The 25,966-nt window shown below is 62.4% G+C and overlaps 2 protein-coding genes across 5 annotated transcripts in view; one reads left to right on the top strand and one right to left on the bottom strand.

Annotated features, from left to right (window-relative positions):
• The window catches only part of ASTN1 (astrotactin 1), a 39,356-nt gene extending 34,512 nt beyond the window's left edge, over window positions 1-4,844 (bottom strand). For 2 of the 3 annotated variants that reach the window (XM_068690623.1, XM_068690622.1), the window contains exon 1: window positions 4,496-4,843. In XM_068690623.1, coding sequence (XP_068546724.1) covers window positions 4,496-4,778 — 283 coding nt within the window. In that variant the 5' untranslated portion in view covers window positions 4,779-4,843. Of the gene's footprint in view, window positions 1-4,495 lie in introns of all 3 variants that reach the window. The other variant, XM_068690625.1, reaches the window with a different exon arrangement.
• A 5,540-nt stretch (window positions 4,845-10,384) lies between these two features.
• BRINP2 (BMP/retinoic acid inducible neural specific 2) lies at window positions 10,385-21,783 on the top strand. 2 transcript variants are annotated; one of them, XM_068690652.1, is made up of 8 exons: window positions 10,385-10,533; window positions 14,598-14,930; window positions 16,466-16,656; window positions 16,810-16,997; window positions 17,314-17,419; window positions 17,729-17,965; window positions 18,534-18,756; window positions 19,004-21,783. In XM_068690652.1, exons 2-8 carry the CDS (start codon window positions 14,665-14,667, stop codon window positions 20,118-20,120), a joined length of 2,328 nt encoding a protein of 775 aa, XP_068546753.1. In that variant the 5' UTR covers window positions 10,385-10,533; window positions 14,598-14,664; the 3' UTR covers window positions 20,121-21,783. The 2 variants fall into 2 exon arrangements, with proteins under 2 accessions (XP_068546753.1, XP_068546752.1); XM_068690651.1 differs by having other exon boundaries at window positions 14,598-14,945; window positions 19,004-21,782.
• Window positions 21,784-25,966: the final 4,183 nt, after the last annotated feature.

The raw sequence follows: 25,966 nt of genomic DNA on the forward strand, positions 1-25,966 counted from the left end.
GATGGGAGCATCGCTCTGCACACCCAGCAGCCAAAACGGGGGGAACCAGCCCCCCGCAGCCACCCTGCCCCACAGCCAGACGCCCACGGAGCCCCAGGGCAGCGGCACAAGCCCCGCCGTGGGCTCCCCCCGCTGCTTTCTGGGTCAGGGAGATGCCCCAGCCCCGCTGCCGCTGGAGCCGGCTGGATGCACGGTTGCTGTGGCAATGGGTTCCCAGAGACAAAATCCCAATTTTTTTTTTCCAGGAAAAAAAAATAAATAATAAAATAAAATATACAGCAACCCTCCATAGCTGGTATGCCACCGAAACACTCGCTCCTGGCCAAGGGGGCAGTGGGGGGCTGTGAGGGTGCCTTCAGCATGAAAAACAGGTGCCAAAACAGCAGAGAGAGGAGATTTTGCAGCACTGAGGCCTCAGCGATGACCAGCAGATGTTCGCTGGAGAACAGAGGAGGTGGCAAACAGCGGCACGGAGGGAAGCACCCTGCACCACGCAGTGTTAGGGCGCCAGGGACATCATCCCGACAGCTGCAGGAACGCGGGAGCATAGATCATAGCGGCGGGTCTCGGTGCATGCGACAGTGTCCAGGATCAAAGCCAAGTTCAATTAATGGCTCACAATCTTATTAGAGAAATTATTTCAGGATCTTGAGTAAAAGTCCGATATATCCACTCCATTCCATTAGTCAGGCTCATTTAGTAATTCAATCAATCTAAGCAAGGCAATTGAGCTCCTCTGGTATAATTTAACTCGGTTATTCTCTGGGTACTTAAGAATTTCTTAATATTTGCTCCATTATTTCACCATTACACCTATTCTCAGGTGCAAGGTTAGCACTAATGCGATGCTGTGGGTCCCATGGCAGGGTGGACCAGCCCCACTGCACCCCACTGTCGTGCCCTAGTCTTGGGGGACAGGAGATGGGGATGGGGAAGGGGAGCTCCATCAGCAAAGGCGGGGTGCCCTCACCTCCCCAGAAATGAAGCTGAGCCATGGTTTGGGCACGGGGATCACCTTGGTGTGCAAAGAGCTCCCCATTATTTTGTTTTAGGGTGGAGGGAGGATGTGACCATCAAGGAACATCACTTTCAGCCTGACACACGCGGCAGGCAAGTGATGGGAGCTCTGCTCCCTGTGGGCAGAGGCAGCTTTGGGTGTTGGGAGGTTTAAGGGCTCCCCGTGGCTTTGCCACAGGAAGGAGGTGTTTTGGGTGACCAAAGTAACAAGCATCCCGTGCCCCTTGGGGGTCCGTCCCGCTGCCACCCCAACCTCAATGCCCAGAGCAGCCCCTGAGCACCCTACAGCAGAGCCAAGAGCATAGCAGAGAAAATATAAAAGCATAGAAAAATACATAAATAAATTAAAAGGACGAGAAATGTTAGGTATTTCAGGGAGATATCCTGCAGCGGTTAAATATGCCCAGCTCATCAGTGCCTTTGAAAGATCTCACCCCTCTAAAAAATTAGAATTGATTTTGTATTTAAAAAGGAATCTATTTAATTTGAAAGTAAGATAATTTGAAATTGTGACAGCTTGTATTAAGGCCTGAGTTTATGATAATCCATTAAAGTCACTGGGGCTGGGAGCGTCTGTCTGCTGAGCAGGTGAGGCGGCCAGCCAAGGCCCGGGCAGCAGGGGACACTTCTGGGGACACGAGGGGACACGGTGCCACCGTCCCAGAGCAGCTCAGCGTGGCTGCAAACTGGGCAGGCAAAAAAAGCTCATTTGGCTCATCCAAACCCAGGGAGAACAGGACGTTTTGGCATCTTGAACCCACCAGCTCAGCTCCCCAGCATTCTCGTGCTTCGAGCCCGTTTTGTGAACCAAACGCATTTCGCGACTTCTCTTTCCACACCCCTGGTACGTTGATGAGAAGGGAAAGGAGGCAGAGATGCTGCCTTTTGTGCATTTTTAATTGCATTGCAAATGTCCTCCGAGCCCGCCTGGCCGCGGGAAGCCAGGCTGCTCGGAAATACCCCGCTCGCCGTTTATAACCTGAGAGGGAAGGGACCAAAGAAGTCCGCAGCCCGCCTGAGTGCGCAGCCAGCTAATGACATATCAAATGCGGATTGATGCCGCCGAGCCAACGGGCCAGGAAGAAGGGGTTGCGAAGGTTGGCAGAAAGGGAATATTGAGCTGAAAATTAGCATTTCTTAATGGCCACCGAGCAGTGAGAGGCAGCCTTCCTTCAGGAAAGCCATAACTAATGCAACGAGCACCAAGTGAGATGAAAGGCAGCGATTGAGGCTCCCCCGATTTAAATAAGGACGAAGCAGGGCGCTGCTCCATCCCCACCTCCCAGTGCGTGCCAGCGAGCACGGGAGGTGCTGTGCACGTGTCTGAGATGCTGCCGTGCGAACGCGGGGCACCAAACCCCTGAGCAGCTGCAGTCCCTGCCCAGTGCCCCCCCATCAGTAAACGGGGGCAATAAAACCCCACAAACAACCTGCTATCCCTCCGCTTTGGGAGGAACTCGGAGCGGGGACCAGCAAGCTCATGGAGCTCACAGACTCCCCGAAGCAACTTTTCCAACCCCCTGGGAAGACTCCAAGGAGGACAGGGAGCTGCCAGGGCACTCAAGGGGGTTGTAAAGAAATTGGGGCAAGCTCACAGAGTAACATGGTCATGCCCATGTTTGCCCTCGGACAAATCCATGTTAGCTTTGGTGCAAAGTGAATGAGAGTGCTCAGCACCAGCCAGGGATGCTCCTCTGCCCCAGGGGCTTCTTGGGCTGGGGGCTCTCCAGGTGCAGAGGACACAGCCCCCGAGGTAGCAAGGCTGGGTCTCGTGAGACCTCTGTGCACTGGAGGGCTTCCCCGGGGCCAGCACAGCACCCAGGATGATGACAACAGTGACGATGATAATAATGGTAACAGCAATAACAACAACAATAATAATAATAATACCAACAACAATAATAATATCAACAATAATAATAATAACAATAATGACACTGTGCAAGGTGGCCATGCCAAGCCGGCGCATCCCCTGCTGGGAGGGACGGAGACGTAGCAAGGAGTCACCCAGGCAAAGCCACGGGGACAGTGAGCCCCCGGGGTGCCCATCCTGCTGCTCCAGCACCCCCGCACCCTGCCACAGCCCCAGGCACCCGCAGGCTCGCAGGGGACCGATATCACAGCAGGGCCCACCGCGACGCGCCCTGGGACCCCTCCCCATGCAGCACCACGCATCCCAGCCCCAGATCCGAAGGGCAGGAGCATCCCACGCCCCAGAGCCATGGGGGTCTGGCTCCTCGGGAGTGGGTCCGAGGAGGGGACGAGAACCCGTGCTGCTTTTGGGGCGTCAACGCCACGCGTGCGCGGCCCCGCAGCATCCGCTGCGCTGCGGCCCCGTTGCCAGAGCAACGCTCCCTGGCCTCCGCCGCAGCATCACACGGAGGGGCTGTGCCACGGGTGGGGACATCGCATCCCACAGCCCCCTCCAGCCATCCCCCATTCCCCGGGCACAGAACCAGGGGTGTCCCCACAACCTCCCCCCCATGGCATCTCCATCCCTGCGCCCTCCTCTGCCGTTCCCATGGGAGCAGGGGGATGCCCATGCAGCAGCCAGCGCTGCTCTGAGCCAGGACCGCGGGTTTTCTGCAGGAGGTCTGGGGGACGGGAGGGTGACAAAGCACTGGGGACACAACCCAGAGAGGGGCCGCCGCAGGAGGTGGGCATCAGCATGCAAAGCCACGCGCCAGCACATTATTGTGGGGACAGCACGCAGGCAAGGGGGGCATACTGAACACGTCACGGGGCACCCAAAGGTGCTGGCAGGGTGCACAGGAGGCACGCACAGACACGGTGGGGGTGCAGCTGTGGAGCCCACCCAGGGCTTACATGGGGGGTTGGTAGGAAATTGGTATTCGGCACAAATATCACTGAAAATTAAAAATTGCAGTGGCTGCTACAGCGCGGCTGGCGCCAAGGGGAGCGGGTGCCCGCGTCCGGGTGGCGGAGGCCTTGCTGTGATCCCAGCACAAACAAAGCAGCAAGCGGTCGGCTTTTGGATGGAAATAAATAAATAAATAAAAATACATATGGCTATAAAACACACACAGCAGAATGAGGCCACCAGATCTGAGAAAACGGAGCCCAGGCAGCACGGGGACGTACCTGGCCATGGGGGGGGGAGGGGGTGTGCAGCCTGGCCCACGCGAGCAGGCCGCGGCATGGGGACCCGGGGGGGCTGTGGCAGGGCCCCCGCGGGCGGAGCGTGGGGACCGCCGGGGACATTTTCCCACCGGCCTCCGCTCGGGGGGGCTCCGGCGGCCTCCCCCCGGCCTCGGGCTGCGGGCCCCCGGCCGGGGCGAGACCCAGGGTGGCGGCCCCCGGGATGCCGCCCCGGGAGGGGCGCAGGGAGCCCCCCAAACCCCCTCCCCGGCCCCGGCCTCCGGGAGCGCACGCTGCGGCGGGGCGGCCGGGGCAGGGATGCCGCAGGGAGGAGCCCCCCGGGCTGGGATGCTGGGGATGCTCGGGATGCTCGGCTCACCCAGCACGAAGTAGGGCAGCTCGGTGTTCTCCAGGTCGTCCACCACCACCATCTCGCCGGGGAAGTCGTTGCGCACGGAGAAGAGCAGCTTGGGCTCGGCGGCCGACGGGCCGTGCATGATGCTCAGGTCGTTCTCCCGCAGGAAGGGCAGCGCCGACACCGTGATGCTCTTCAGCTTGCACTCCAGCTCCTTGGCCGCCGCCTCCGCCGCCGCCTCGGCGGGGCCGCTGCCCGCCGCCAGGCAGCACCCGGCCAGCAGGGCGCACAGCCCGGCCCAAGCCATCCCGCAGCCCCGCCGCTCCGAGCCCCGGCCGGGCGGCGGCGGCGGCGAGGGGCGGGGACGCGGGGCACGGCGCCTCCCCGTGCGGCACGGCACGGCACGGCACTGCTAGGCTCGGCACGGCCTGGCACGGCTTGGCACGGCACGGCACTGCTAGGCTCGGCACGGCTCGGCACGGCTTGGCACGGCACTGCTAGGCTCGGCACTGCTTGGCACGGCTTGGCACGGCACTCCTAGGCTCGGCACGGCTTGGCACGGCTTGGCACGGCACTGCTAGGCTCGGCACGGCTTGGCACGGCTTGGCACGGCACTGCTAGGCTCGGCACGGCTCGGCACGGCTTGGCACGACACTGCTAGGCTCGGCATGGCTCGGCAGGGCACTGCTAGGCTCGGCACGGCTCGGCACGGCTTGGCACGGCTTGGCACGGCTTGGCACGGCACTGCTAGGCTCGGCTCGGCACGGCTCGGCAGGGCACTGCTAGGCTCGGCACGGCTCGGCACGGCACTGCTAGGCTCGGCTTGGCACGGCTTGGCAAGGCACTGCTAGGCTCGGCATGGCTCGGCACGGCTCGGCACGGCTTGGCACGGCACTGCTAGGCTCGGCACGGCTCAGCACGGCTTGGCACGGCACTGCTAGGCTCGGCACGGCTTGGCACGGCTTGGCACAGCACTGCTAGGCTTGGCACGGCTTGGCACGGCACTGCTAGGCTCGGCACGGCTCGGCACGGCTTGGCACGGCTTGGCAAGGCACTGCTAGGCTCGGCACGGCTCGGCACGGCACGGCACGGCTTGGCACGGCACTGCTAGGCTCGGCACGGCTCGGCACGGCACTGCTAGGCTCGGCAAGGCTCGGCACGGCTTGGCACGGCACTGCTAGGCTCGGCACGGCTCGGCACGGTTCGGCACGGTTCGGCACGGCCTGGCACGGCTTGGCACGGCACGGCACTGCTAGGCTCGGCACGGCTCGGCATGGCACGGCACGGGACTGCTAGGCTCGGCACGGCTCGGCACGGCTTGGCACGGCTTGGCACGGCACTGCTAGGCTCGGCACTGCTAGGCTTGGCACGGCACTGCTAGGCTCGGCACGGCTCGGCCCGGCTTGGCACGGCACTGCTAGGCTCGGCACAGCTTGGCACGGCTTAGCACAGCACTGCTAGGCTCACAATGGCTCTGCACGGCACTGCTAGGCTCGGCACGGCTCGGCACGGCTTGGCACGGCTTGGCACGGCACTGCTAGGCTCGGCACAGCTCGGCACGTCTTGGCACGGCACTGCTAGGCTCGGCACTGCTAGGCTCGGCACGGCTCGGCACGGCACTGCTAGGCTCGGCACGGCTCGGCACGGCTTGGCACGGCTTGGCACGGCACTTCTAGGCTCGGCACGGCTCGGCACGGCTTGGCACGGCTTGGCACGGCACTTCTAGGCTCGGCACAGCTCGGCACGTCTTGGCACGGCACTGCTAGGCTCGGCACTGCTAGGCTCGGCACGGCTCGGCACGGCACTGCTAGGCTCGGCACGGCTCGGCACGGCTTGGCACGGCTTGGCACGGCACTTCTAGGATCGGCACGGCTTGGCACGGCTTGGCACGGCACTTCTAGGCTCGCCACGGCTCGGCACGGCACTGCTAGGCTCGGCACAGCTCGGCACGGCTTGGCACGGCTTGGCACGGCACTTCTAGGCTCGCCACGGCTCGGCACGGCACTGCTAGGCTCGGCACAGCTCGGCACGGCTCGGCACAGCACTGCTAGGCTCGGCACGGCTCGGCACGGCTTGGCACGGCTTGGCACGGCACTGCTAGGCTCGGCACGGCACTGCTAGGCTCGGCATGGCTCGGCAAGGCTCGGCACGGCACTGCTAGGCTCGGCACTGCTAGGCTCGGCACGGCTCGGCACAGCACTGCTAGGCTCAGCACCGCTCGGCACGGCTTGGCACGGCTTGGCACGGCACTGCTAGGCTCGGCACGGCTCGGCACGGCCTGGCTCGGCACGGTTCGGCACTGCTAGGCTCGGCACGGCTCGGCACGGCACTGCTACGCTCGGCACGGCTTGGCACGGCTTGGCACGGCACTACTAGGCTCGGCACGGCTCGGCACGGCTTGGCACGGCACTGCTAGGCTCACAATGGCTCTGCACGGCACTGCTAGGCTCGGCACGGCTTGGCATGGCTTGGTACGGCACTGCTAGGCTCGGCACGGCTCGGCACGGCACTGCTAGGCTCGGCACAGCTTGGCACGGCTTGGCACAGCACTGCTAGGCTCGGCACGGCTCGGCACGGCACTGCTAGGCTCGGCATGGCTCGGCAAGGCTCGGCACGGCTTGGCACGGCACTGCTAGGCTCGGCACAGCTCGGCACGGCTTGGCACGGCACTGCTAGGCTCGGCACGGCTCGGCACGGCTTGGCACGGCACTGCTAGGCACGGCACGGCTCGGCACGGCTTGCCACGGCACTGCTAGGCTCGGCTTGGCACGGCACGGCTCGGCACGGCACGGCTCGGCACGGCTCGGCACGGTTCGGCACGGTTCGGCACGGCTCGGCACGGTTCGGCACGGCTCGGCACGGCTCGGCACGGCTCGGCACGGTTCGGCACGGCACGGCACGGCTCGGCACGGTTCGGCACGGCACGGCACGGCTCGGCACGGCTCGGCACGGCACGGCTCGGCACGGCACGGCTCGGCACGGTTCGGCACGGCACGGCACGGCTCGGCACGGCTCGGCACGGTTCGGCACGGCTCGGCACGGTTCGGCACGGCTCGGCACGGCTCGGCACGGTTCGGCACGGCACGGCTCGGCACGGCACGGTTCGGCACGGCTCGGCACGGCTCGGCACGGCTCGGCACGGCACGGCACGGCTCGGCACGGTTCGGCACGGCTCGGCACGGTTCGGCACGGCTCGGCACGGTTCGGCACGGCACGGCTCGGCACGGCTCGGCACGGCTCGGCACGGCTCGGCACGGCTCGGCACGGTTCGGCACGGTTCGGCACGGTTCGGCACGGCTCGGCACGGTTCGGCACGGCACGGCTCGGCACGGTTCGGCACGGCTCGGCACGGTTCGGCACGGCTCGGCACGGTTCGGCACGGCACGGCTCGGCACGGCTCGGCACGGCACTGCTAGGCTCGGCACGGCTCTGCACGGCTCGGCACGGCACTGCTAGGCTCGGCACGGCTCTGCACGGCACTGCTAGGCTCGGCATGGCTTGGCACGGCACTGCTAGGCTCGGCACGGCTCTGCACGGCTCGGCACGGCACTGCTAGGCTCGGCATGGCTTGGCACGGCACTGCTAGGCTCGGCACGGCTCTGCACGGTTCGGCACGGCACTGCTAGGCTCGGCATGGCTTGGCACGGCACTGCTAGGCTCGGCACGGCTCTGCACGGCACTGCTAGGCTCGGCACGGCTTGGCACGGCACTTCTAGGCTCGGCACGGCACTGCTAGGCTCGGCACGGCTCGGCACGGCTTGGCACGGCTTGGCTCGGCACTGCTAGGCTCGGCACGGCTCGGCACAGCACTGCTAGGCTCGGCACCGCTCGGCACGGCTTGGCACGGCTTGGCACGGCACTGCTAGGCTCGGCACGGCTCGGCACGGCCTGGCTCGGCACGGTTCGGCACTGCTAGGCTCGGCACGGCTCGGCACGGCACTGCTACGCTCGGCACGGCTTGGCACGGCTTGGCACGGCACTACTAGGCTCGGCACGGCTCGGCACGGCACTGCTAGGCTCGGCATGGCTCGGCAAGGCTCGGCACGGCTTGGCACGGCTTGGCACGGCACTGCTAGGCTCGGCACTGCTAGGCTCGGCACGGCTCGGCACGGCTCGGCACGGCACTGCTAGGCTCGGCACGGCTTGGCACGGCACTGCTAGGCTCGGCACGGCTCTGCACGGCACTGCTAGGCTCGGCATGGCTCGGCAAGGCTCGGCACGGCTTGGCACGGCTTGGCACGGCACTGCTAGGCTCGGCATGTCTCGGCACGGCTCGGCACGGCACTGCTAGGCTCGGCACGGCTTGGCACTGCTAGGCACGGCACTGCTAGGCTCGGCAAGGCTCGGCACGGCACTGCTCGGCACGGCTTGGCACGGCACTGCTAGGCTCGGCATGGCTCGGCAAGGCTCGGCACAGCTTGGCACGGCTTGGCACGGCACTGCTAGGCTCGGCACGGCTCGGCACGGCTTGGCACGGCACTGCTAGGCTCGGCACGGCTCGGCACGGCTCGTCTCGCCGGAAATTAAATCCCCCCTCCCCGCCCCGTTCTCAATCTCTGCCTCGTTGAACGGGGAGGGTGCTTTCGGAGTTGGGAAAGGATGGGGAGGGGGAGGGGGGGACACGGGGGACACTGTGCACACACACGGCCCGGTACGGAACTGCCAGCACGGTGGGGAAATGTAAGGGAAAATGAAAGGGGGGTGTAAGGGAAGGGTGGAGGAAATGTAAAGGGAAATAAGAGGAGGCAGAAGGGGAGTGTGAAGGGAATATAGCGGGGTGGGGGGGATAGAATATAAGGAAAAAAGATGGGGAGAATATGGGAAAATATATTTTATGCTTTTTAAATGTAATATAAATAAAAGTGATGTGGATTTTATAATATTTTATATTGTTTAATATAATAAATGGGGAGAAAATGGAAAAAAAATAGGATAATATAGGGGAAAATATGAGGAAAACATAAGGAAAAATATAAAGAAATAATAAGGAAAAATACAAAGACAATATAAAGGCTATATAATGGAGGATAAGGGGAAAAAACAGTAAAAATACAGTAAAAACCCACAGCAGTGTTTTGTAAGATGGGGCCTGGCCTTCTCTTTGGGGGCAGAAGCCCCCTGGCAGGCTGACCACGGCTCTCTGCTCAGTGGGGCCCAGAAACTGACCCCAAAGCCCTGCCCCAACCGGCGGGAAGCCGAGGGGACCCCCAGGGTCCCCGCTTGGGGGGGCGGCTGCTGCCCAGGAGCATCCCCCTGCCGTGGGAGGAAAATAACGCGTGGCAGGGGGCACGGGCAGAGGGACAGACCGTGGGGAAAGACACAAGTGGAGGAATTGGCCGTGGGAAAGGACCCGAGCAGAAGAACTGGCCCTGGGAAATGACACGAGTGGAGGGATAGACCATGGGAAAGGGCACAAGCAGAGAAAATGACCGTGGGAAATGGCACGAGTGGAGGAACTGGCCGTGGGAAACGACGCGAGGGAGCCCCCCACGCCGGGCCCGCTCCCCCCAAACCCCACCCACCCCGTCCCCAAACCCAGCTCTGCAATACCCGGCCGTGGGACGCAGGAGGAGCGCGGGGCTGCGTGGGGGCCCTTTCCCGGGGGAAACCCTTTTCGGGGGGGGACCCCCCGCCTTTTGGGGGACCCCCTCCCCTTTCAGGGGACACTCAGCCAGCGGGCTGGAGGCGGGGGGGCTGCCGCCTGCTGGGGCTCCCCCCGGGCACTGCCGGCTCCGCGCTCTCCCCGCCGCCGCCGCCCCGCGCCCCCCACGCGTGTCCGCGCCCCCCGCGCCCCCACGAGGCGAGCGGCCGCGGGAGCACCAATGGGAGGGCGCGGGGAGGCAGGCGGCGCCGCTGATTGGCTGCGGCCCGTGCATATATCAGGGGGCGGCCGAGGGCGAGCGTGGAGGCGGCGGCGGCGGCCGCGGAGCGCGGCGGGACCCGGGTGGCCGCTGCCCGCCGGGGGGCTCCGCGCCATGGGGCGGCGGGGCCGGGCCCGGGGGGGCTGAGACGGAGCAGGAGGGGACGGGGCAGGACGGGACGGAGAACCCCCGGAGCCTGGGGTAAGTCCTCGGGAGCGCGGAGCATCCCCGGGGGGGCGGCCGGGGCTCGGGAGGGGGATGATGTCGCGATTATCGGGATGCTGAGGCAGGGCGGTGGGGTGCCCCGCGCTGCCTGTGTCCCCCCCTGCTCCCCGCGGGCAGCCCGCTAGGGATGCGCTGCCGCTGCTCGGTGACCTTGTCCCGGGGGGGACGAGCCCCCGTGGCCGGGTTTGTCCCGGGACGGAGCGCGGAGCTGCCCCCGGGGGGGCTGGGGGGCAGCGGGGGGCTGCGAGCCGCGCTGTGGCCAGGAGAGCCTCGGGACGGCAGCAGCGGGGAAGGTGCCCTCTAAAATGCCCAAACGCGCCCCCACCCCGCCGGGCACGCATCGATCAACAGCTGGACCCTGGGAGCTGGGGAGGGGATAAGGGGGGGAGGGGGATAAGGGGGGGTCCCGGCCCCGGTGCCGCCGCACGGTTCCCGGGGCGAGGGCGGGAGGATGCGGGATGCCCGTGTGGGGCCGGGAGCGGGGGCTCGGGGAGCGGTGGCTCGGCTCTTCCCCTGCTCCCCCCGGTCTTTAATTTCGGGAGGAACCCAAACTCTGAGAGCTCTGCCTCCCCTTTTCGGGGGAGCCCCGCGCTATGTCCCCCTCTCCCCCCGAGCGCTGCGTTGGCACGGGCTGCAGGTGCTGGGGGTCCTGGGGTGCCCCCAAACCCCCCTCGGTGGTCCCGGGGCCGGGCCGGGCGCTGCGGGACCTGCCGGCAGGTGTCAGTGTCCCCCCTCCGTCTGCAGCCGGGAGGGTCGGTGCCGAGGACCCCCCTGCGCTCTCCCCAGGATAGGTTTTGGGGGGGATTCAGGGACGCTTTTGCTCTCCAGGAGCAGCGGGCTGAGCCCGGCATGAGGGCAGGGCTGGGGAGATCTGGGGGGGCCCCGCTGAGACCCCACATCTCATCCCAGCACCAGCCCCGTGTTCCCCAGGCTCCCCGTGCCCGGCTGCTGCCGTGCCTCGCTGCTTGTCGTGACACCCGGTGCCACGCTGGTGCCACTAAGCAGGGAGAGGGGTGGCTGGGAGCTTCCTCGCCTCGCACCGGTGCCCACCCTGACAGCGGGGAGGGGGACGCGGGGGTGCCTGGGGCTGGGAGCTCGGCCTGAGGCTGGAGGAGCCGCCGCTGCGCTGGAGGGAGCCGTGCTCCACATCGCTCTGCTCAGAGGGCTCCTGCCTGCGGGTGTGAAAATCTCCAGTGAGCGAAGCCAGAGGGCACGGCACATGGCACCGGTGTGGTGCGGGGCGCCCAGCTGCCACCTCCCTCCACCGCAGCCCGGGCTTCATCTTATTTGATGTCTTATGCAAATCCTTCGCTCCCTAAGCCCAGGGATTTTCTGACATTTTCCTTTGCTCTCACCTCAAAGTTCCTCGCTCTAAGGAGAGCTAATAAAAGGAGCCCAATTCACAGAGTCCTGCAGGTTTTTTAACCAGCCTGCTGGGCTGGGAGGGGGCAAGGCACTGACTTACCGAAGCCCCTTTGCAATAGCAAGGAGCAGGGATGGGCTCAGAGCCGTGGCTGGGATCTCTAATGCCGCCGCTCAGGCGAGGACAGCAGGCTGGGAGGTGGCTGTCCGCGTGCTCGGGAGCTGCGGGCCCGCTGCCAGCGCCCCGCCGTGCCCACTTTGCTGCCCATTACTACGCCGCTGCCGCCACGGCGGTGCCTGGCTCGTGCCCATCCTTCCCCTGGCAGATCGATGCGGCCCCGGCGCTTCCTCGGGACGCGATGCAGGCGTGGGTGGGAAGAGGCAGGGCTGGGTCCTGCGTGGCCCTGGGTGGGTGCGGAGCTGGGCTGGTGGCTCAGCTTGCATCGGCACACGCAGCCAAGTCAGCCCACTCCAGGCACTAAACTGCACTTAGCCTCTGCCCAGCCTCTCTTAAGCGGCCTTAATTTGATAAACCGTTCCTGCATTTAACAGGAAGGTGGCTCGGTTCGGGTTGCATTCCCACTGAGAGGCATCTCTGTGGGGCTCAGTGCTCCCCCCTCACTGCTTCATGGCTGGCCCTGTCCCAGGGGGTGCTGGGGCACCCGCACCAGGGGTGCTCGTGGGGTGCTCGATGCGCCCTGAGCCAGCCCAGCCTCTCCCCCGCACACGCCTTGTGCAGCATGTACGTGGCCGGATCAGTGTCTGCAGCGTGAAAGGGCAGAAATCAATGCTAATGTCCCTGACAATTAGCTAATGTCTTAATTATCGAACTCCGCTTGATTAGCAGTGGAGCGCATGGCTCCAGAGCTGCTTCACCGCTGGCATTGAAGCGAGCGGGACGTGGCCCGAGGCGGCAGGGTGCTGCTGCTGGCACCGGCACCGGGCTCCTGCGGCTCAGCCCCGCTGCTCGCGGGCACCTGAGGGGGAGGAGGGAGCCTCGAGAGGTGGGAATTTACAGCCAGTTATTTTTGAGATGCAGCTCATACGACCGGTGGTGCGGGGGACAGGCGTGGGACATCACCAAAGGGACCCTGGGCTTCGTCCTGCGGGCAGTGGGGACACAGGGCTGCAAGGAGACCAGGCAGGCCTGGGCAGGAAGCAGGCTGTGGTCCTGGACGGGTCTGCCAAGAATATTTGTATTGGTCTGTCTCTTCCTTTGCTTTAAGGTTTTTATAGAAAAAGGGGAAGGAAAAAAAAATAATTAGCAAGCTGGAAGTTCTCCAGCTTTTGTGATACAAACCCTAAATCAAAAAAATAAAAGAGGGGTAGTCAGATGCTTCTTATCAAATCTCCATTCTTTTGGATCAAGGATAAGTGATTAGGAGTTATTTCCAGCTCTAGTAGTGAGGTCAAGGGGGTCACTTGCTACCAAAGAGCTTTGCTGTCCCCATGCTTCCGCATGTCCTGATTTGTACGTCCATCCTGGTTTCACTTAACCCACCACCAACATAAATAATAAACACGGTAACGATGGTGCGGGATAGCCACCCGTAGTGCCTTCCCATCCCACCTGGCCTGTCCCACTTCTGTCAGCAGCGATGCTCACGTGCGCAGCACCTACCGCACCCCGGTGTGCACGCCTCCACCCGCGGTCTCACCACCAGGCTGCACGCAGGCGGCTGTCCCGGCACCCCGGCGAGCCCCTCTGCTTCGTTCACAAGTGCCAGGGATCCAGCTGAGCCCGCGTCATCAACACGCACCCTTAAGGGTTTAAAAATAGAAGAGGTGGGGAAAAAAATAAAATAATAATACGTGTTTAATCACGGTGATTCATGCACCACAGCCCCTGTTTGGCAAAGCATGGGGCTGGCGAGGGTTTGGTGGTTCCTGCTACGGGGAATAAAAGCACCGTGGCTATGGGGGCCCCAAAACCTTGTCCCATCTCAGAGCTAGCCTGCTGCTGGGGGCTTCTCCTAGGTTTTAACTTGCAGCAGAGCCTGAGGATGGAGCACAAAGCTGCCAGGCGGGCAGGGTAAGCCCCGGATCTGGCCGTTTGAAGTCTGCAGCCTTTGCTGGGCTCCAGAGATAAGCCCGGGAGCCCTCCCTGCATCCATCCCCGGCTCAGGAGTGGGCAGCGGCTCTCCCTGCCCTGGCCCAGTTCCATATCTTTACGCCCAGCATTTACATCGGCTAATGAAGAACAAGTCAGTTCTGATGTTCCTGCGCTGACTTTGAACTCGGCTCTGTTTGAAGCGGGTTTTCAGGCAGCCAGCCCTCGCGGCACGAGGCAGGAAGCCTCTCCCTGCCCCAGCCTGGCCAGCTGGGAGCCACGCACCTCGCGGCTCCAGCGAGCAAAAGGCAGATTTGGGCTCTTACCCCAGGCTGCTGCTCCCGTGTTTAAGATGCTGAGCGCCAGAAGGGTCTCAGCTCACGATAAATGCTGGTTGGCCTCAAGACACTGATGCGGTCAGCCCAGGCAGCTGCAGGGTAGATGCGAAGCTTGTGCAGCCACCCCAGATGACCTGCGCATCCTCATGGTGCATCCCCCAGATGCTCCATGCCCCGTGTCACTGGGGGGTGGAGGAATTGTCCCCACCTAGCCTCTCACTCCTGGCCAGCAGGACCAGGATGAGGTTGCCCCATCCTCACAATTCATCCCCTACATGGTGCCGTTGCAGGGCAGGGCCCGTCCCCGAGGAGCGCGGCGGGGCGAGAGAATGAAGAAGCCGGCCGGGCGGCAGCAGCATGGGGCGGCAGGACCTGCGGCGCGCTGACGGGCCCCTGCCGATGCTCCCGTGGCCACTGGCCCTGCTGGCCCTGAGCGCGTGCTGCGGGGCGGGCGGCGCCGTGCCCGAGCAGCATGCCGCCGGTGCCGCGTCCCCTTCGTCCCCATCCTCATCCTCCCCCGGCCGGGCACCCCTGGACTGGCTCCTCACCGACCGGGGTCCCTTCTACCGAGCCCAGGAGTACGTGGACTTCACGGAGCGCTACCGGCAGGGTTTCACCACCAGGTACAGGATCTACAGGTGAGAGGCAGCGCCAAGGGCGGTGGGGTTGTGGGGAGGGGGTTTGATCCCCGTGGGGGCTCCAGGCTCCGGGTCTCCCCCCGGCAAGGGAGCATCCGGTCCCTACCCTACGCACATTTGGCTGCAGAGCCTGGTGGGGTCTTTTCAGCCCATCCCCACCGTGTGCTGGGCTGGCCAGGATGCGGCCCCAGGCAGGTGTTTCCCCAACCCAGCAGCAGTTTGCAGTGCAGGGTGAGATGCAAACACACAGCTAGGATGCTACAGGAGCAGGGCTGATGCTGGGGGGTCCTTGCAAAGCCCCCTGCAGCCCAGGAGGTGTTTGTGGCACCAGAGCAAGCCCTGCTGCACCCTACCTGGAGACCTGACGTCAGTGCAGGGACGGCTGCGTTGTTATGAAGCCTGGCACCCCCAGGGAGCTCATTTCCCCCTCTCCCCTTCCCTGCACGCTGCCATCCTCCGGGGATGCTGCTGGTGACGGAGGTGGGACAGGAAGGAGCACCCGCTGGGACAGCAGCCGGCTTGCACCAAGGAGGAGGAGGAGGAGGAGAAGGAGGAAGACAACCTGCAGGCAGCCTCACTTCACCCATGGGATGGGACCGAGGGGGACCTGGTGCAGTGCTGGTGGCCTCCATCCCTGCAAATCCCACTGCACCCGGGAGAGGGAGCATCACCCCCCTCCCCCCAGCATCATGCTTTTTGAGCCCAAAAGTCACCATGGGAGGCAGGCCGGTGCCTGGCGAGTCCCTCAGCTGCTTCGTGCCCATCTTCCCTCCCTCCTCCTCCTTCTCTTTTCTCTCCCAATCAGCTCTAATTAAACTGTTGGAGAGACACCGCCTGGTTTTAATTAGAGCAAAACGCTGAAGATCAGGCTGAAGCTGGCCGCTGGGTGTTGACAGGGCTGTTGGTTGAGGCAGCAGCAGGCTGGCACAGCCCGCGGTGCTGGGGGCTCCCGGTGGGCACAGAGATGTCACCCAGTGCCAGCCCATCCTGCCCTCCTCCTTCCCCACTGCCATCCCACCACACTTCAGGTCTGCTCGAGGCACATGGTCAATCCCCTGCCCCTACAAGACCCTGCTGGTGGAGGGGAAAGGCCAGATCCTGCCCTGCTCTGAGCAACCCAAGCTTTCAGTGGGGTCCAGCACCAGTGTCCCACATCCTGCTGTCACCGTGCCCGCCACCCCCAGCATCCTCACCCCATCCACTGCCTCATCCCAGTACCTCCAGCTTCACAGAGAGCGCTGCCCGTTATCCAGAGACACCAGACCTTGGATTTCCACCCGGATCCCTGTGGATGAGGATGGAGGCTGGATGAGGCTGGCAGAATGAGGTCTGGCCCAGCAGGCTGGCACAGGCAGCAGAGTGGTGACAGTGTCCCAGCAGAGGTGACACCAATGTCACGTGCACGGCTCCAATGCCTCCCATCAATGGCTCGGGGTGGGATGGAGCCTTGCAGCCGGGCACCCCATTCCCCACCCACCTCTGTGGCCCTCACCGCTGCTCTCCTCGCCTTCGTCCCGCAGGGAGTTCGCCCGCTGGAAGGTGAACAACCTGGCCCTGGAGAGGAAGGACTTCTTCAGCTTGCCGCTGCCCCTCGCCCCCGAATTCATCCGCAACATCCGCCTGCTGGGGCGCAGGCCCAGCCTGCAGCAGGTCACCGACAGCATCATCAAGAAGTACGGCACGCACTTCTTGCTCGCCGCCACGCTGGGAGGTGAGCTGGGAGGGGAGCTGCCCGCTCCGGCAGCCGCCCCCGAGCACGGGGAAGGGGAACAGGAGGGCAGCGAGCAACAGCATGGCCTGGGGGGGGAAATGTTGACACAAAGGGGAGCCCGGCAGCCCCCCAGAGCATGGCGTGTCCCCGCAGGAGAGGAGTCGCTGACCATTTTTGTGGACAAGCGCAAGCTGAGCCGCAGGGCAGAGCCCGCGGGGGCCGGGAACAGCTCAGCGGTGTCGCTGGAGACGCTGCACCAGCTGGCAGCCTCCTACTTCATCGACCGGGAGAGCACGCTGCGCCGGCTGCACCACATCCAGATCGCCACCGCCGCCATCAAGGTGGGCGAGGGCGCGAGGGAGGGGACAGCGGGCAGGGGGCTGGCGGCGAGGCGGGGGCAGAGCAAAGTTTGGCCCACCCGTGTTATTTATGGGAAATCGGGCACGCTAATGAAGGCGCGTTTTTCAGCGGGGCTGCCGGCTGTCGACAAGGCAATTAGCAGGCAATTATTTCTCCTCTCCGAGCTGCTGCCGCAGTGCCTTGCGAGCTGAGGCACGGCCACGGGCTGTCTGCAGCCCCCTCTGTGCACGGTGCCGTGTGGCAGCACGCAGCCCTGGCCCCCTGCCCTGTGCCTTAGCCCCCACGGGTCCCACCTAGGTGACAGAGACGCGGACGGGGCCGCTCGGCTGCAGCAACTACGACAACCTGGACTCGGTGAGCTCGGTGCTGGTGCAGAGCCCGGAGAACAAGGTGCAGCTGCAAGGTAGGGCCGGTGCCGCGGGGACGGTGCGAGTGCCACCAAGGGGTGCTGGCGGGCAGGCAGGGAGGCGTGCAGGGTGCTGGATCAGGCTGCTGCTTTAAGAAAAAAAAAAAAACACTAAAAATAAATCAAAGCTGGCCAGGAAGGGGCTGCTGCTCCTCTGCCAAGAGGAGCCGCGATCGATGGAGAGCCCAGACAGGCGGCTCCACTCTGAATGGATGTGGGCACCCAGGAGGGACACGGGTTGGGATAGGGTCCAGGCTGGGCGTGCCGGGTGCCCTGACCCCCCCGGGGGCTCCCTCCTGCCCACAGGGCTGCAGACGGTGCTCCCCCCGCACCTCCGGGAGCGTTTCGTGGCGGCTGCCCTGAGCTACATCGCCTGCGGCTCGGCTGGGGAGCTGCTGTGCCGCCGGAGCGACTGCCGCTGCCAGTGCCAGCCCGCCTTCCCCCACTGCAACTGCCCCGAGGCCGACGTGCAGGCGCTGGAAGGCAGCCTGGCCCAGCTCCATCGTGCCTGGGAGAGCCACCACGGCCAGTTCGAGGAGTCAGGTGAGGCTGAGGGAAAGCTCCCCAGGTGCTGGGACCCGGGCCCCAAAGCAACTCCGTGCCTGAAGCCCTCCGGCCAGCCCTGATCCTGTAGCAGTGGTGGGTGGCAAACGCATTTGGGGAGCACCCGTGGGTGCTCAGGATGGGTGGGGGGTGCTGCAGGGGCACCAGAGCGTCCGCGATTGGCATGTAGGATGGGTCTTACCATGAAGAATAAGGAGCCTGCGGGCATTTTTTAATGGGAAGTGACAACCTCTGGTGACACCAAGGACAGGGTCTGGTCACACCAGCCCCCCCAGAGCCATCCCGGGGTGCTGCAGGGCAGTGAGGGCAGCGCTGCGTGGTGGGCCACCACTGTCCCAGTAACCCTCAGAGCTTGGGGAAGGGAGCACATGGAAGGAAAAGACCTTCCCTCACACCTCATGGAGACACATCCCCAACAACATTTAGGCAGGGGGGTTCCCTGGAGGAATGACCCTGGCTGGAGGGAGGTTGGCTCCTGCTTTACCTTCGCTTTCTTCCCTCGCTCCTCGCCCCTCTGGGCTTGCTGACTCAGTCTCTCTTCTCACAGAGGAGTTCCAGGCCCTGGTGAAGAGGCTCCCAGGGGACCGTTTCCTCAACAGGACGGCCATCTCCCACTTCTGGGCCATGGACCTGGATGTCCAGCACCGCTACCAGCAGCTGGGCACCAGCCTGAAACTGCTCGCCAGGAAAACCCACCGCATCATCCGCAGGCTCTTCAACCTCAGCAAACGCTGTCACCGGCAGCCTCGCTTCAAACTGCCCAAGGAGAGGTAGGCTGCCACAGCCCCTGTCCCCCATGACTGGGACCCGAGGGGCTCCCACCTCGCTGGGGAGAAGCCTGGGAGTAGGCAAGTAGCAGAGGCGGCTTCGCCACCTGGGGACATGGTCCTCAGAGGTTGGGTTCAAGGTGCAAAACCAGGCTTGGTTGAGTTGTGTTGCCCCCAAAAAGTGAACAGAGGGCGGGTGGCCCTTCAGAGCCCCCCTAAGCACCTGTCCTCCCCGTCCCTTCTCCTCTAGGTCGCTTCCTTACTGGTGGAGCCGCGCACAGTCGCTTCTCTACTGCAGCGAGACCGCTGTGCCCGGGACCTTCCTGGAGGAAAGCCACAGCTGCACGTGCCCCTCGGAGCAGCCCTCCTGCCAGGGGTCCATCCCGTGTGCCTTGGGCGAGGGGACAGCCTGCGCCAGCTGCGCCGAGGACAACACCACCCGCTGCGGGGCGTGCAACCAGGGCTACGTGCTGGCCCAGGGCTCGTGCCGCCCCGAGGTGGCTGACTCGCTGGAGCACTACCTGGGGCTGGAGACAGACCTGCAGGACTTGGAGCTCAAGTACCTCCTGCAGAAGCGGGACAGCCGCATCGAGGTGCACTCCATCTTCATCAGCAACGACATGCGCCTGGGCAGCTGGTTCGACCCCTCCTGGAGGAAGCGCATGCTCCTGACCCTGAAGAGCAACAAGTACAAACCCGGGCTGGTGCACGTCATGCTGGCCCTGTCCCTGCAGATCTGCCTCACCAAGAACAGCACGCTGGAGCCCGTCATGGCCATTTATGTCAACCCCTTTGGGGGGAGCCACTCGGAGAGCTGGTTCGTGCCCGTCAATGAGGGCAGCTTCCCAGACTGGGAAAGGACTAACGTGGATGCCTCTGCCCAGTGCCAAAACTGGACGCTCACCTTGGGCAACAAGTGGAAGACCTTCTTTGAGACGGTCCACGTCTACCTGCGGAGCCGCATCAAGTCTCTGGACGACAGCTCCAACGAGACGATCTACTACGAGCCCCTGGAGATGGCAGACCCCTCCAAGAACCTGGGGTACATGAAAATCAACAGCCTGCAGGTCTTCGGCTACAGCCTGCCCTTTGAGCCGGACGCCATACGCGACCTGATCCTGCAGCTGGACTACCCCTACACGCAGGGCTCCCAGGACTCGGCCATGCTGCAGCTGGTGGAGATCAGGGACCGGGTGAACAGGCTGTCGCCCCCCGGCAAAACCCGCCTCGACCTCTTCACCTGCCTGCTGCGCCACCGGCTCAAGCTGGCCAACAACGAGGTGGCCAGGATCCAGTCCTCTCTGCGGGCCTTCAGCGCCAAGCTGCCTAACGCGGTGGAGCAGGAGACGGGCAAGCTGTGCAGCTAACGGCCAGGGCTGCTCAGATGGTGGAGCGACAGGGATGGGAGAGAGCAAAAACACCCCCGACAGATTAAATCAAGGCCTTACCTTAGTGCCAACCGCGTGCTTCCACGGTACACCCAGCCACTGGCTGAAGGGATGCAGGGCTCGAGCGGAGGAAGGCAGCAGGACCTAGGGCGCAGGATGACTCTGGTGGGGACATTGCTTCTGCTTGAGCACGCCACGCTGGTGGCCAAGGGGATGTGCTGCTGGCTGGGGGACACAGCTCTGATAGAGGCAGCTGCTGGCCCCACCACAGCGAACCCCTCAAGACCCCAACCTGGTGCACGCCATCGGTTCCTCCAGCGACAATCTCCGCGGTGCCCCAGCTTCATAGGTTTTTTGAAATGTCTTTCTGCTGATGCTCTCACATCCCAACCTTCCTACGGCTGTGTCCTCGCACGTGGCATGGGGGGGACCAAGATGTGACGGGCAGATCCGAGGCACCACCACCCCGCACACGGGCAGGGACCTGGCGTCTGCCCCATGGGCACTGCTGTTGTGGACACCGGGAGAGACCTCTGGGCCGCTTTTCTTTACAGCAAAACAAGAGCAAGAGAAGGAAAGAGAAAGAAAAAAAAAATGTTTTATTTATGTATTTATTTATTTGGTTGGTTTGGGAGGGAGTTTTTTAAGCCTATTTATTTGGGGAGGGTTATTTCTCGTCGGTGGCTCCAGCCAAGGGACATCTTAGTAAAATGTATCTGTTTAATATATTTTTTAAAAAAATGCCTTTTTTTGAGCAAAAGAGTAACCAAAACAACTGAGGAAAAAAAAAAAAAAAAAAAGAACACTTACTGTCATCTCTGGCCCCGGCTTCTCCATTGCCATGCTGCAGGGGGGTGGTGAGGAGACCCCCGTGCTGTGTCCCCCACGTTTCTCTGTGCCCCCAGGGCAGAGGTTGGGAGCTCAGCCCATGCTGGCCGGCCCTCTGCCTCCCACCAAGGGCTTGGTTAGCTGCCAGGGCTGTGCCAGGGGCTCTGAGGTGGCCCATTATGACCGTCGGATGCGCTCCCTGTGGCACGTAGCACCTCCTCGGGCATGATAGATGTGGCCCTTAGGAGCCTCTCATAGTGCCCCGGAGATGTGGTGTGGAAGGAGACGAGCACTGACTGACCTCAGCCGCCCTTGCTGGGCACTCAGCCACGAAGATGATGGTCAGAGCTGTGCCGTGCTGCCCTTCCCTGGGCTGTGGGGGGAGGTTGCTCCATACCTGCAGTGTCCTCGTTGCCCTCCTCGTTCATTGTCCCTTAGAAGAGGCAAAAACCAGGTGCAGCCCATCCTGAATGCCCCCAAAGCTGCCTCAGCTCCCCATCAGCTAAACCCAGCGCAGGCAGCAAGGGCAGCGCTGCATCCCCCATCACAGGGTCTTCAAAAGACATCAGCTCCAGCCCCATGGAGGTAAGACAGGAGTGGGAAAGCCCCCTTCCTACCCTGCTTCCTACCCCAAGGCTGAAGAAGAGCAGCAGCCCCACTGCTCAAGGCAATCTTCACGACTCTGCCAAATCCTCCCTGGCTGCCAAAACTTGTCTGTGTGACTGCTGGAAGAGCCACGGCAGCCCGGATTCATCTCTCCTGCTGCTCCCCCTCTCCTCCATCCTTGGGCGATACAGATGAAGAGATAAGCAGGAGGAAAATAAAAGCGGAGTAGATAAACTATATTCCCTGTCTGATCCATCAATCCATCAGGCAGCCTATTGTGTTTACAGCATCCCTCAAGCTGTCACCTGGACTTCTGCTCTCTGTACAGCTGCCATCCTTTGCCCGTGTCTCCTGGTCCTAAAAAGAGAAAAGTCAGGCAATGAAACACACAGGGAGGACGGGGGGAGTCACAGCCATCATCTCGGTGAGGGTCAGGGTGGGACATCTGCCCCAACGGGGAGGGAGAGGCAGCCCTGGGTGTGCTAGGGAGGGACAGGACGGGTCACAGCCGAGCAAGAAAGCAGTGACCTGGGGGATGCGGTGGTGGCAGCACGCCCTGCCCAAGCAGGTGGCACCAGGGAACGTGCTTGGAGTGCAGGGAAAAAAAAAACTGCCCCTCAAGCAGCCGCCCTCCCTCGCCACCCTCCTCGTAACGTGGGCTGGGTGCGTGGCAGAGATGCCCCTGAGCACACGAGGACTCTCCCCGTACACACCCAACCAGCAAAGCAGACCACGGGAGGCAGTCCCTGCAAACCCAAGGGCACAAATTGGGCAGCCTGAGGCCTTTTTGCCTCCAGCTGCTCAGCCAACATCACTCTGCTGTTTGCAGGGCTCGGAGCTGCGCCGTGCCTCAGTTTCCCTGCCCACACAAACACGCTGTGCTCCAGCACCCAGGGGTGTGCCCACACCCCCCCACGGCCCAGCAGCACCCGCATAGCCAAGAGGCGAGACGAAGCCTTGCCGCTTCTTTCTCAGCCTCGTCTGTTATTTCCTCATCTCCTGACAAGCTCAGAAGTGCAACCGAGGTGGCAAATTAGCACCAGAGACTCGTTAATTGGCAGGCAGGAGCCTTCCCCTGCTGTTTGGGTTGTCATCAGCTGCTTCAGCACATTTTCCCTCTCTCCTTCAGTCTATTTTCTCCCCTTTGCAGTGGTTTTCCTCCCCGATCCCTCACTTTGAAAGCCACCAGCCCTGCACCTTCCACAAGCTCTTGGCTCTGTTCCTGCATCACAGAGCCACTGCAACGCACCCACGTTGTTTTTCCAAACTAGTTTGCCTGTTTTGCTGATTTAACAGCCCAAAATTACAGTGTATAAACCATGGGGAACACGATAAATCCCCAGCGGCTGCTGGGAGGGGAGAGGTGCCTGGAGCTGAGCTGCTCCTGGGCTGCATCCTGACCCCATCCCACAGGGGGTCCCCTCTCTCCCAAGAGGTGGCAGCGTTGGGAGCAGTGCTCTCAGGAAGGCTCCTGGGGGAACAGACGCAGTGATTACCCAAATTAGTTTCTAATAGCTTTTATCTCCTAATTTCTACTTTGTCAAGTGCTAAAATCCATTAATAACCAAGAGACCATGTGGAAAAACATTTAACATCCCAGCTGCCAAGAGCTCCCACCTCTGTCACACTCCAGCAAAGTTGAGGGAGAAAGGAAAAAAAAAAGAAACTAAAAATAAATTCAATTTTCCTCCCAGCACGTCAGTGGAGCGAGAGGGGAACCGTGCACACAGAGCTGGGGATCCCACACCCCGTGCCACCAGCGCTGTGGTCCCCTGGCCGCAGGGAGGTGTCCCCAAGGGTGACGTCCCCCTGAAAGTGACTGTTGGTTGCTGGGGGTAAGGTCACGAAGAGAAATACCCCCAGACACACACAGTCCATAAAACTACAGTCTGTTTCCCCTCTAATTGGTAATAAATGTAAATGTTTAGTTATGCCCGGCTTGGGAGCTATGAAAAACACATCTGGCTGGCTGGCGCCTCTGCCTGCCATCTGCGGCGCACAGGGAAGGGGAGCACACACGCGTGTGTGTGTGTGTGCGTGTGTGCACACCTGCAGGAGGAAAAGGTTGGCTGGGTGGCCCCTCCACCAGGCCCACACCATCCTCTCTCCCAGCAGCAGCTCCAGCCCCACGGACACCGCTGTCACCGCTGCTGTCCCTGTCCCTGCTGGGCCCACACCTCACCGTGCCCACAGGGAGCCCCTGGAGCCCCCCTTCCTCCTCCTCCTCGCTCTTCCTCCGGCAGCGCCGCCTCTTCCTTTGAAGCAGGTTTTTCTCGGAGCTGCTTTTTCTGGACCGTCCCAGAAGAGTCCGTGCGCTCATCCCTCCCCTCGCCTTGATCAAGGCTGAAGCCTGACATCCGAGCGCACTGATCAAAGCCGTGTCTCCGGGTGAGATTTGCTGGCAAGGAACAGCAACAGTTGGTGCCGAGCTGGTCTGGGAACACCACCATGGATGCTGGTGGGGAAAAAATAAATAAATAAATAAATAAGAGAGAAAAGCCACTGCACCGATGGTGGGAGGCACAAAGCACCACATAGCACTTGGAGCAGTGAGCCAAAGGGGTTGCTGCTGCTACTTTGAGGTCCCCAAGCGTGGGCCAGCAGCCAAAGCACCTCCCCGGCTGCTCACACCCACCGCTGGGTTTGGGTCTTCATCCCCCAGGAAGGCTGGAGGCGGGAGGCAAGGCCAGCGGTGACGTCCGCACCATGCTCCTGGCAGCCCGCAAGCCGCCGCGGCAGCTGGCTTTGAGCACTTTTCATCTAATTCAATGAAAATGAGCTGTTCGAGTGAATGAAGATAATTTAATAATGAATAGCTCCAACTTATCGGAGAGGCTCTCTGTTCCTGCCTGACAGTCGCTGCCTCTAAGTGCAATTTAATAAGGGAATCACCATCAGTCAGCCCCGTGGCTGGAAATCAGCACTTTGCTGCTCGGGGGAAGCGCTCCGCACCTCCCTAAAAGCTGGGGCTGCTTCTTGAGTAGCCTAAAACCCAGTGACTTGTAAAAAGGAAGAGAAAAAGAGCAGGGGAAAATATAAAATAAAATAAAATGGCAGATCAGCGCGTATTCAGAGGCAAAATGTAATTAAAAATAAAAGCCAGCTTGAGGAACACCGTTAAGTCAGCCCGTGCAGCAGTGAGGGCTGCAGGAGGAGGGGATGCTGCCTGAACTGGCAGGGTGCAGAGTGGAGGGGTCCCGAGGGGTCCCCAGTACGTAGCAGGTCAGTGCAGGAGGTTCTAGGGAGAACCACTGCTCGCTGCCAGCTGCTGCCCCGCATGCCACCATTCCCAGCAGGAACGGGGACGTGCCAGCTGGCGAGGACCCTCAGCATGCACAGGGGTCGTGCCAGCCCCGGGTGGGATGCTAACAGTCCTCGGCACCCCAAAGTCCTTCTGTTCCAGCAGAAGGTGGTGGTAAAACAGCCGACATGTGAGCCACCAGCGGCACGTTGCTCCCCCGAGGCAGGGATCCGCATCTCACCAAGCACCAGCCCCGGCAGCGCGGGGCCTCATCCTGCTCAGTGCTGCAGGCGCAGGTGTCAGCGTGGGGAATGCCAGCCCGGCGGATTCCTGCAGACACCTGCCAGCAGCGGGCGCTTAATTATTAATTGCGTTTCCAGTAGCAATTGTTGCTCGCGCCAGCGGAGTTGGACGAGACATCAGAAGCAATTAGCAAGCCCTCCGCGCCGCTACGCCGCCGCCTGCTCAGCGCCCTGCTCACGTCCTCCTCGGGCTGCCAAGGGGGGAAGGAGGAACCCAGACTCATCCACAGGTCGTCCCCTCCTGCGACCACAGCACCAAAGTTGGGCAGGATCAGCCCCCGGTCCAGGTTTAATTGCCCATGGCTCCAGCACCCCTGAGCTGCTCCACGAGCAGAGCCACCACGGGGCCCAGCGCCGGCCGCAGTCCAGGTGCTTGACCAAATTAATTTTTATCATAACCAAAGTGACCGGTCAGTGGTCTCCAACCAGGCTTTTCCTCGTTATTGAGATGGTTTCATAGCGAGAGCAATTTGGGGAGCTTATTTTCCACTTCATTGAGTGTCGTGTTGCCGCAAATGAATATATTCCTTGGTTGGTGTGATGGAAAATACAGCTGTAAACGCTTTCTGCTTCATTTGGGCAAAGAGCTCCAGATAGGACTAAATATAAAGAGAATTTAAATGCCGTACTTCATTAAAAAAGTTGTTTCCCATTCTCTTTCTTCCTGAAAATACAGGGCTGCTGGTGGAGAGCGCAGAAGGGTTTAAATTTACATCAGTGTCGTGCTGATGGAGCCGATCGCCGCCCGCCCCTGACTGATGGCAGACGCCTGTCCCTGGAGGCTCGGGGAGGGAGCCCGAAGGCAGGGGACAGAGGAGGGGATGGGATGAGATGCCCAATTCCCACCT

Source organism: Anas acuta, chromosome 8 (assembly GCF_963932015.1).
Source record: "Anas acuta chromosome 8, bAnaAcu1.1, whole genome shotgun sequence".
Lineage (NCBI taxonomy): Eukaryota > Metazoa > Chordata > Aves > Anseriformes > Anatidae > Anas > Anas acuta.

Bases quoted from the DNA above. Each gene is read 5' to 3' on its own strand.
- BRINP2 (XM_068690651.1), top strand. From the start codon at position 14,665: ATGGGGCGGCAGGACCTGCGGCGCGCTGACGGGCCCCTGCCGATGCTC. The intron at 14,946-16,465 runs GTGAGAGGCAGC...TTCGTCCCGCAG, and splicing joins ACCAGGTACAGGATCTACAG to GGAGTTCGCCCGCTGGAAGG. The intron at 16,657-16,809 runs GTGAGCTGGGAG...GTGTCCCCGCAG, and splicing joins GCTCGCCGCCACGCTGGGAG to GAGAGGAGTCGCTGACCATT.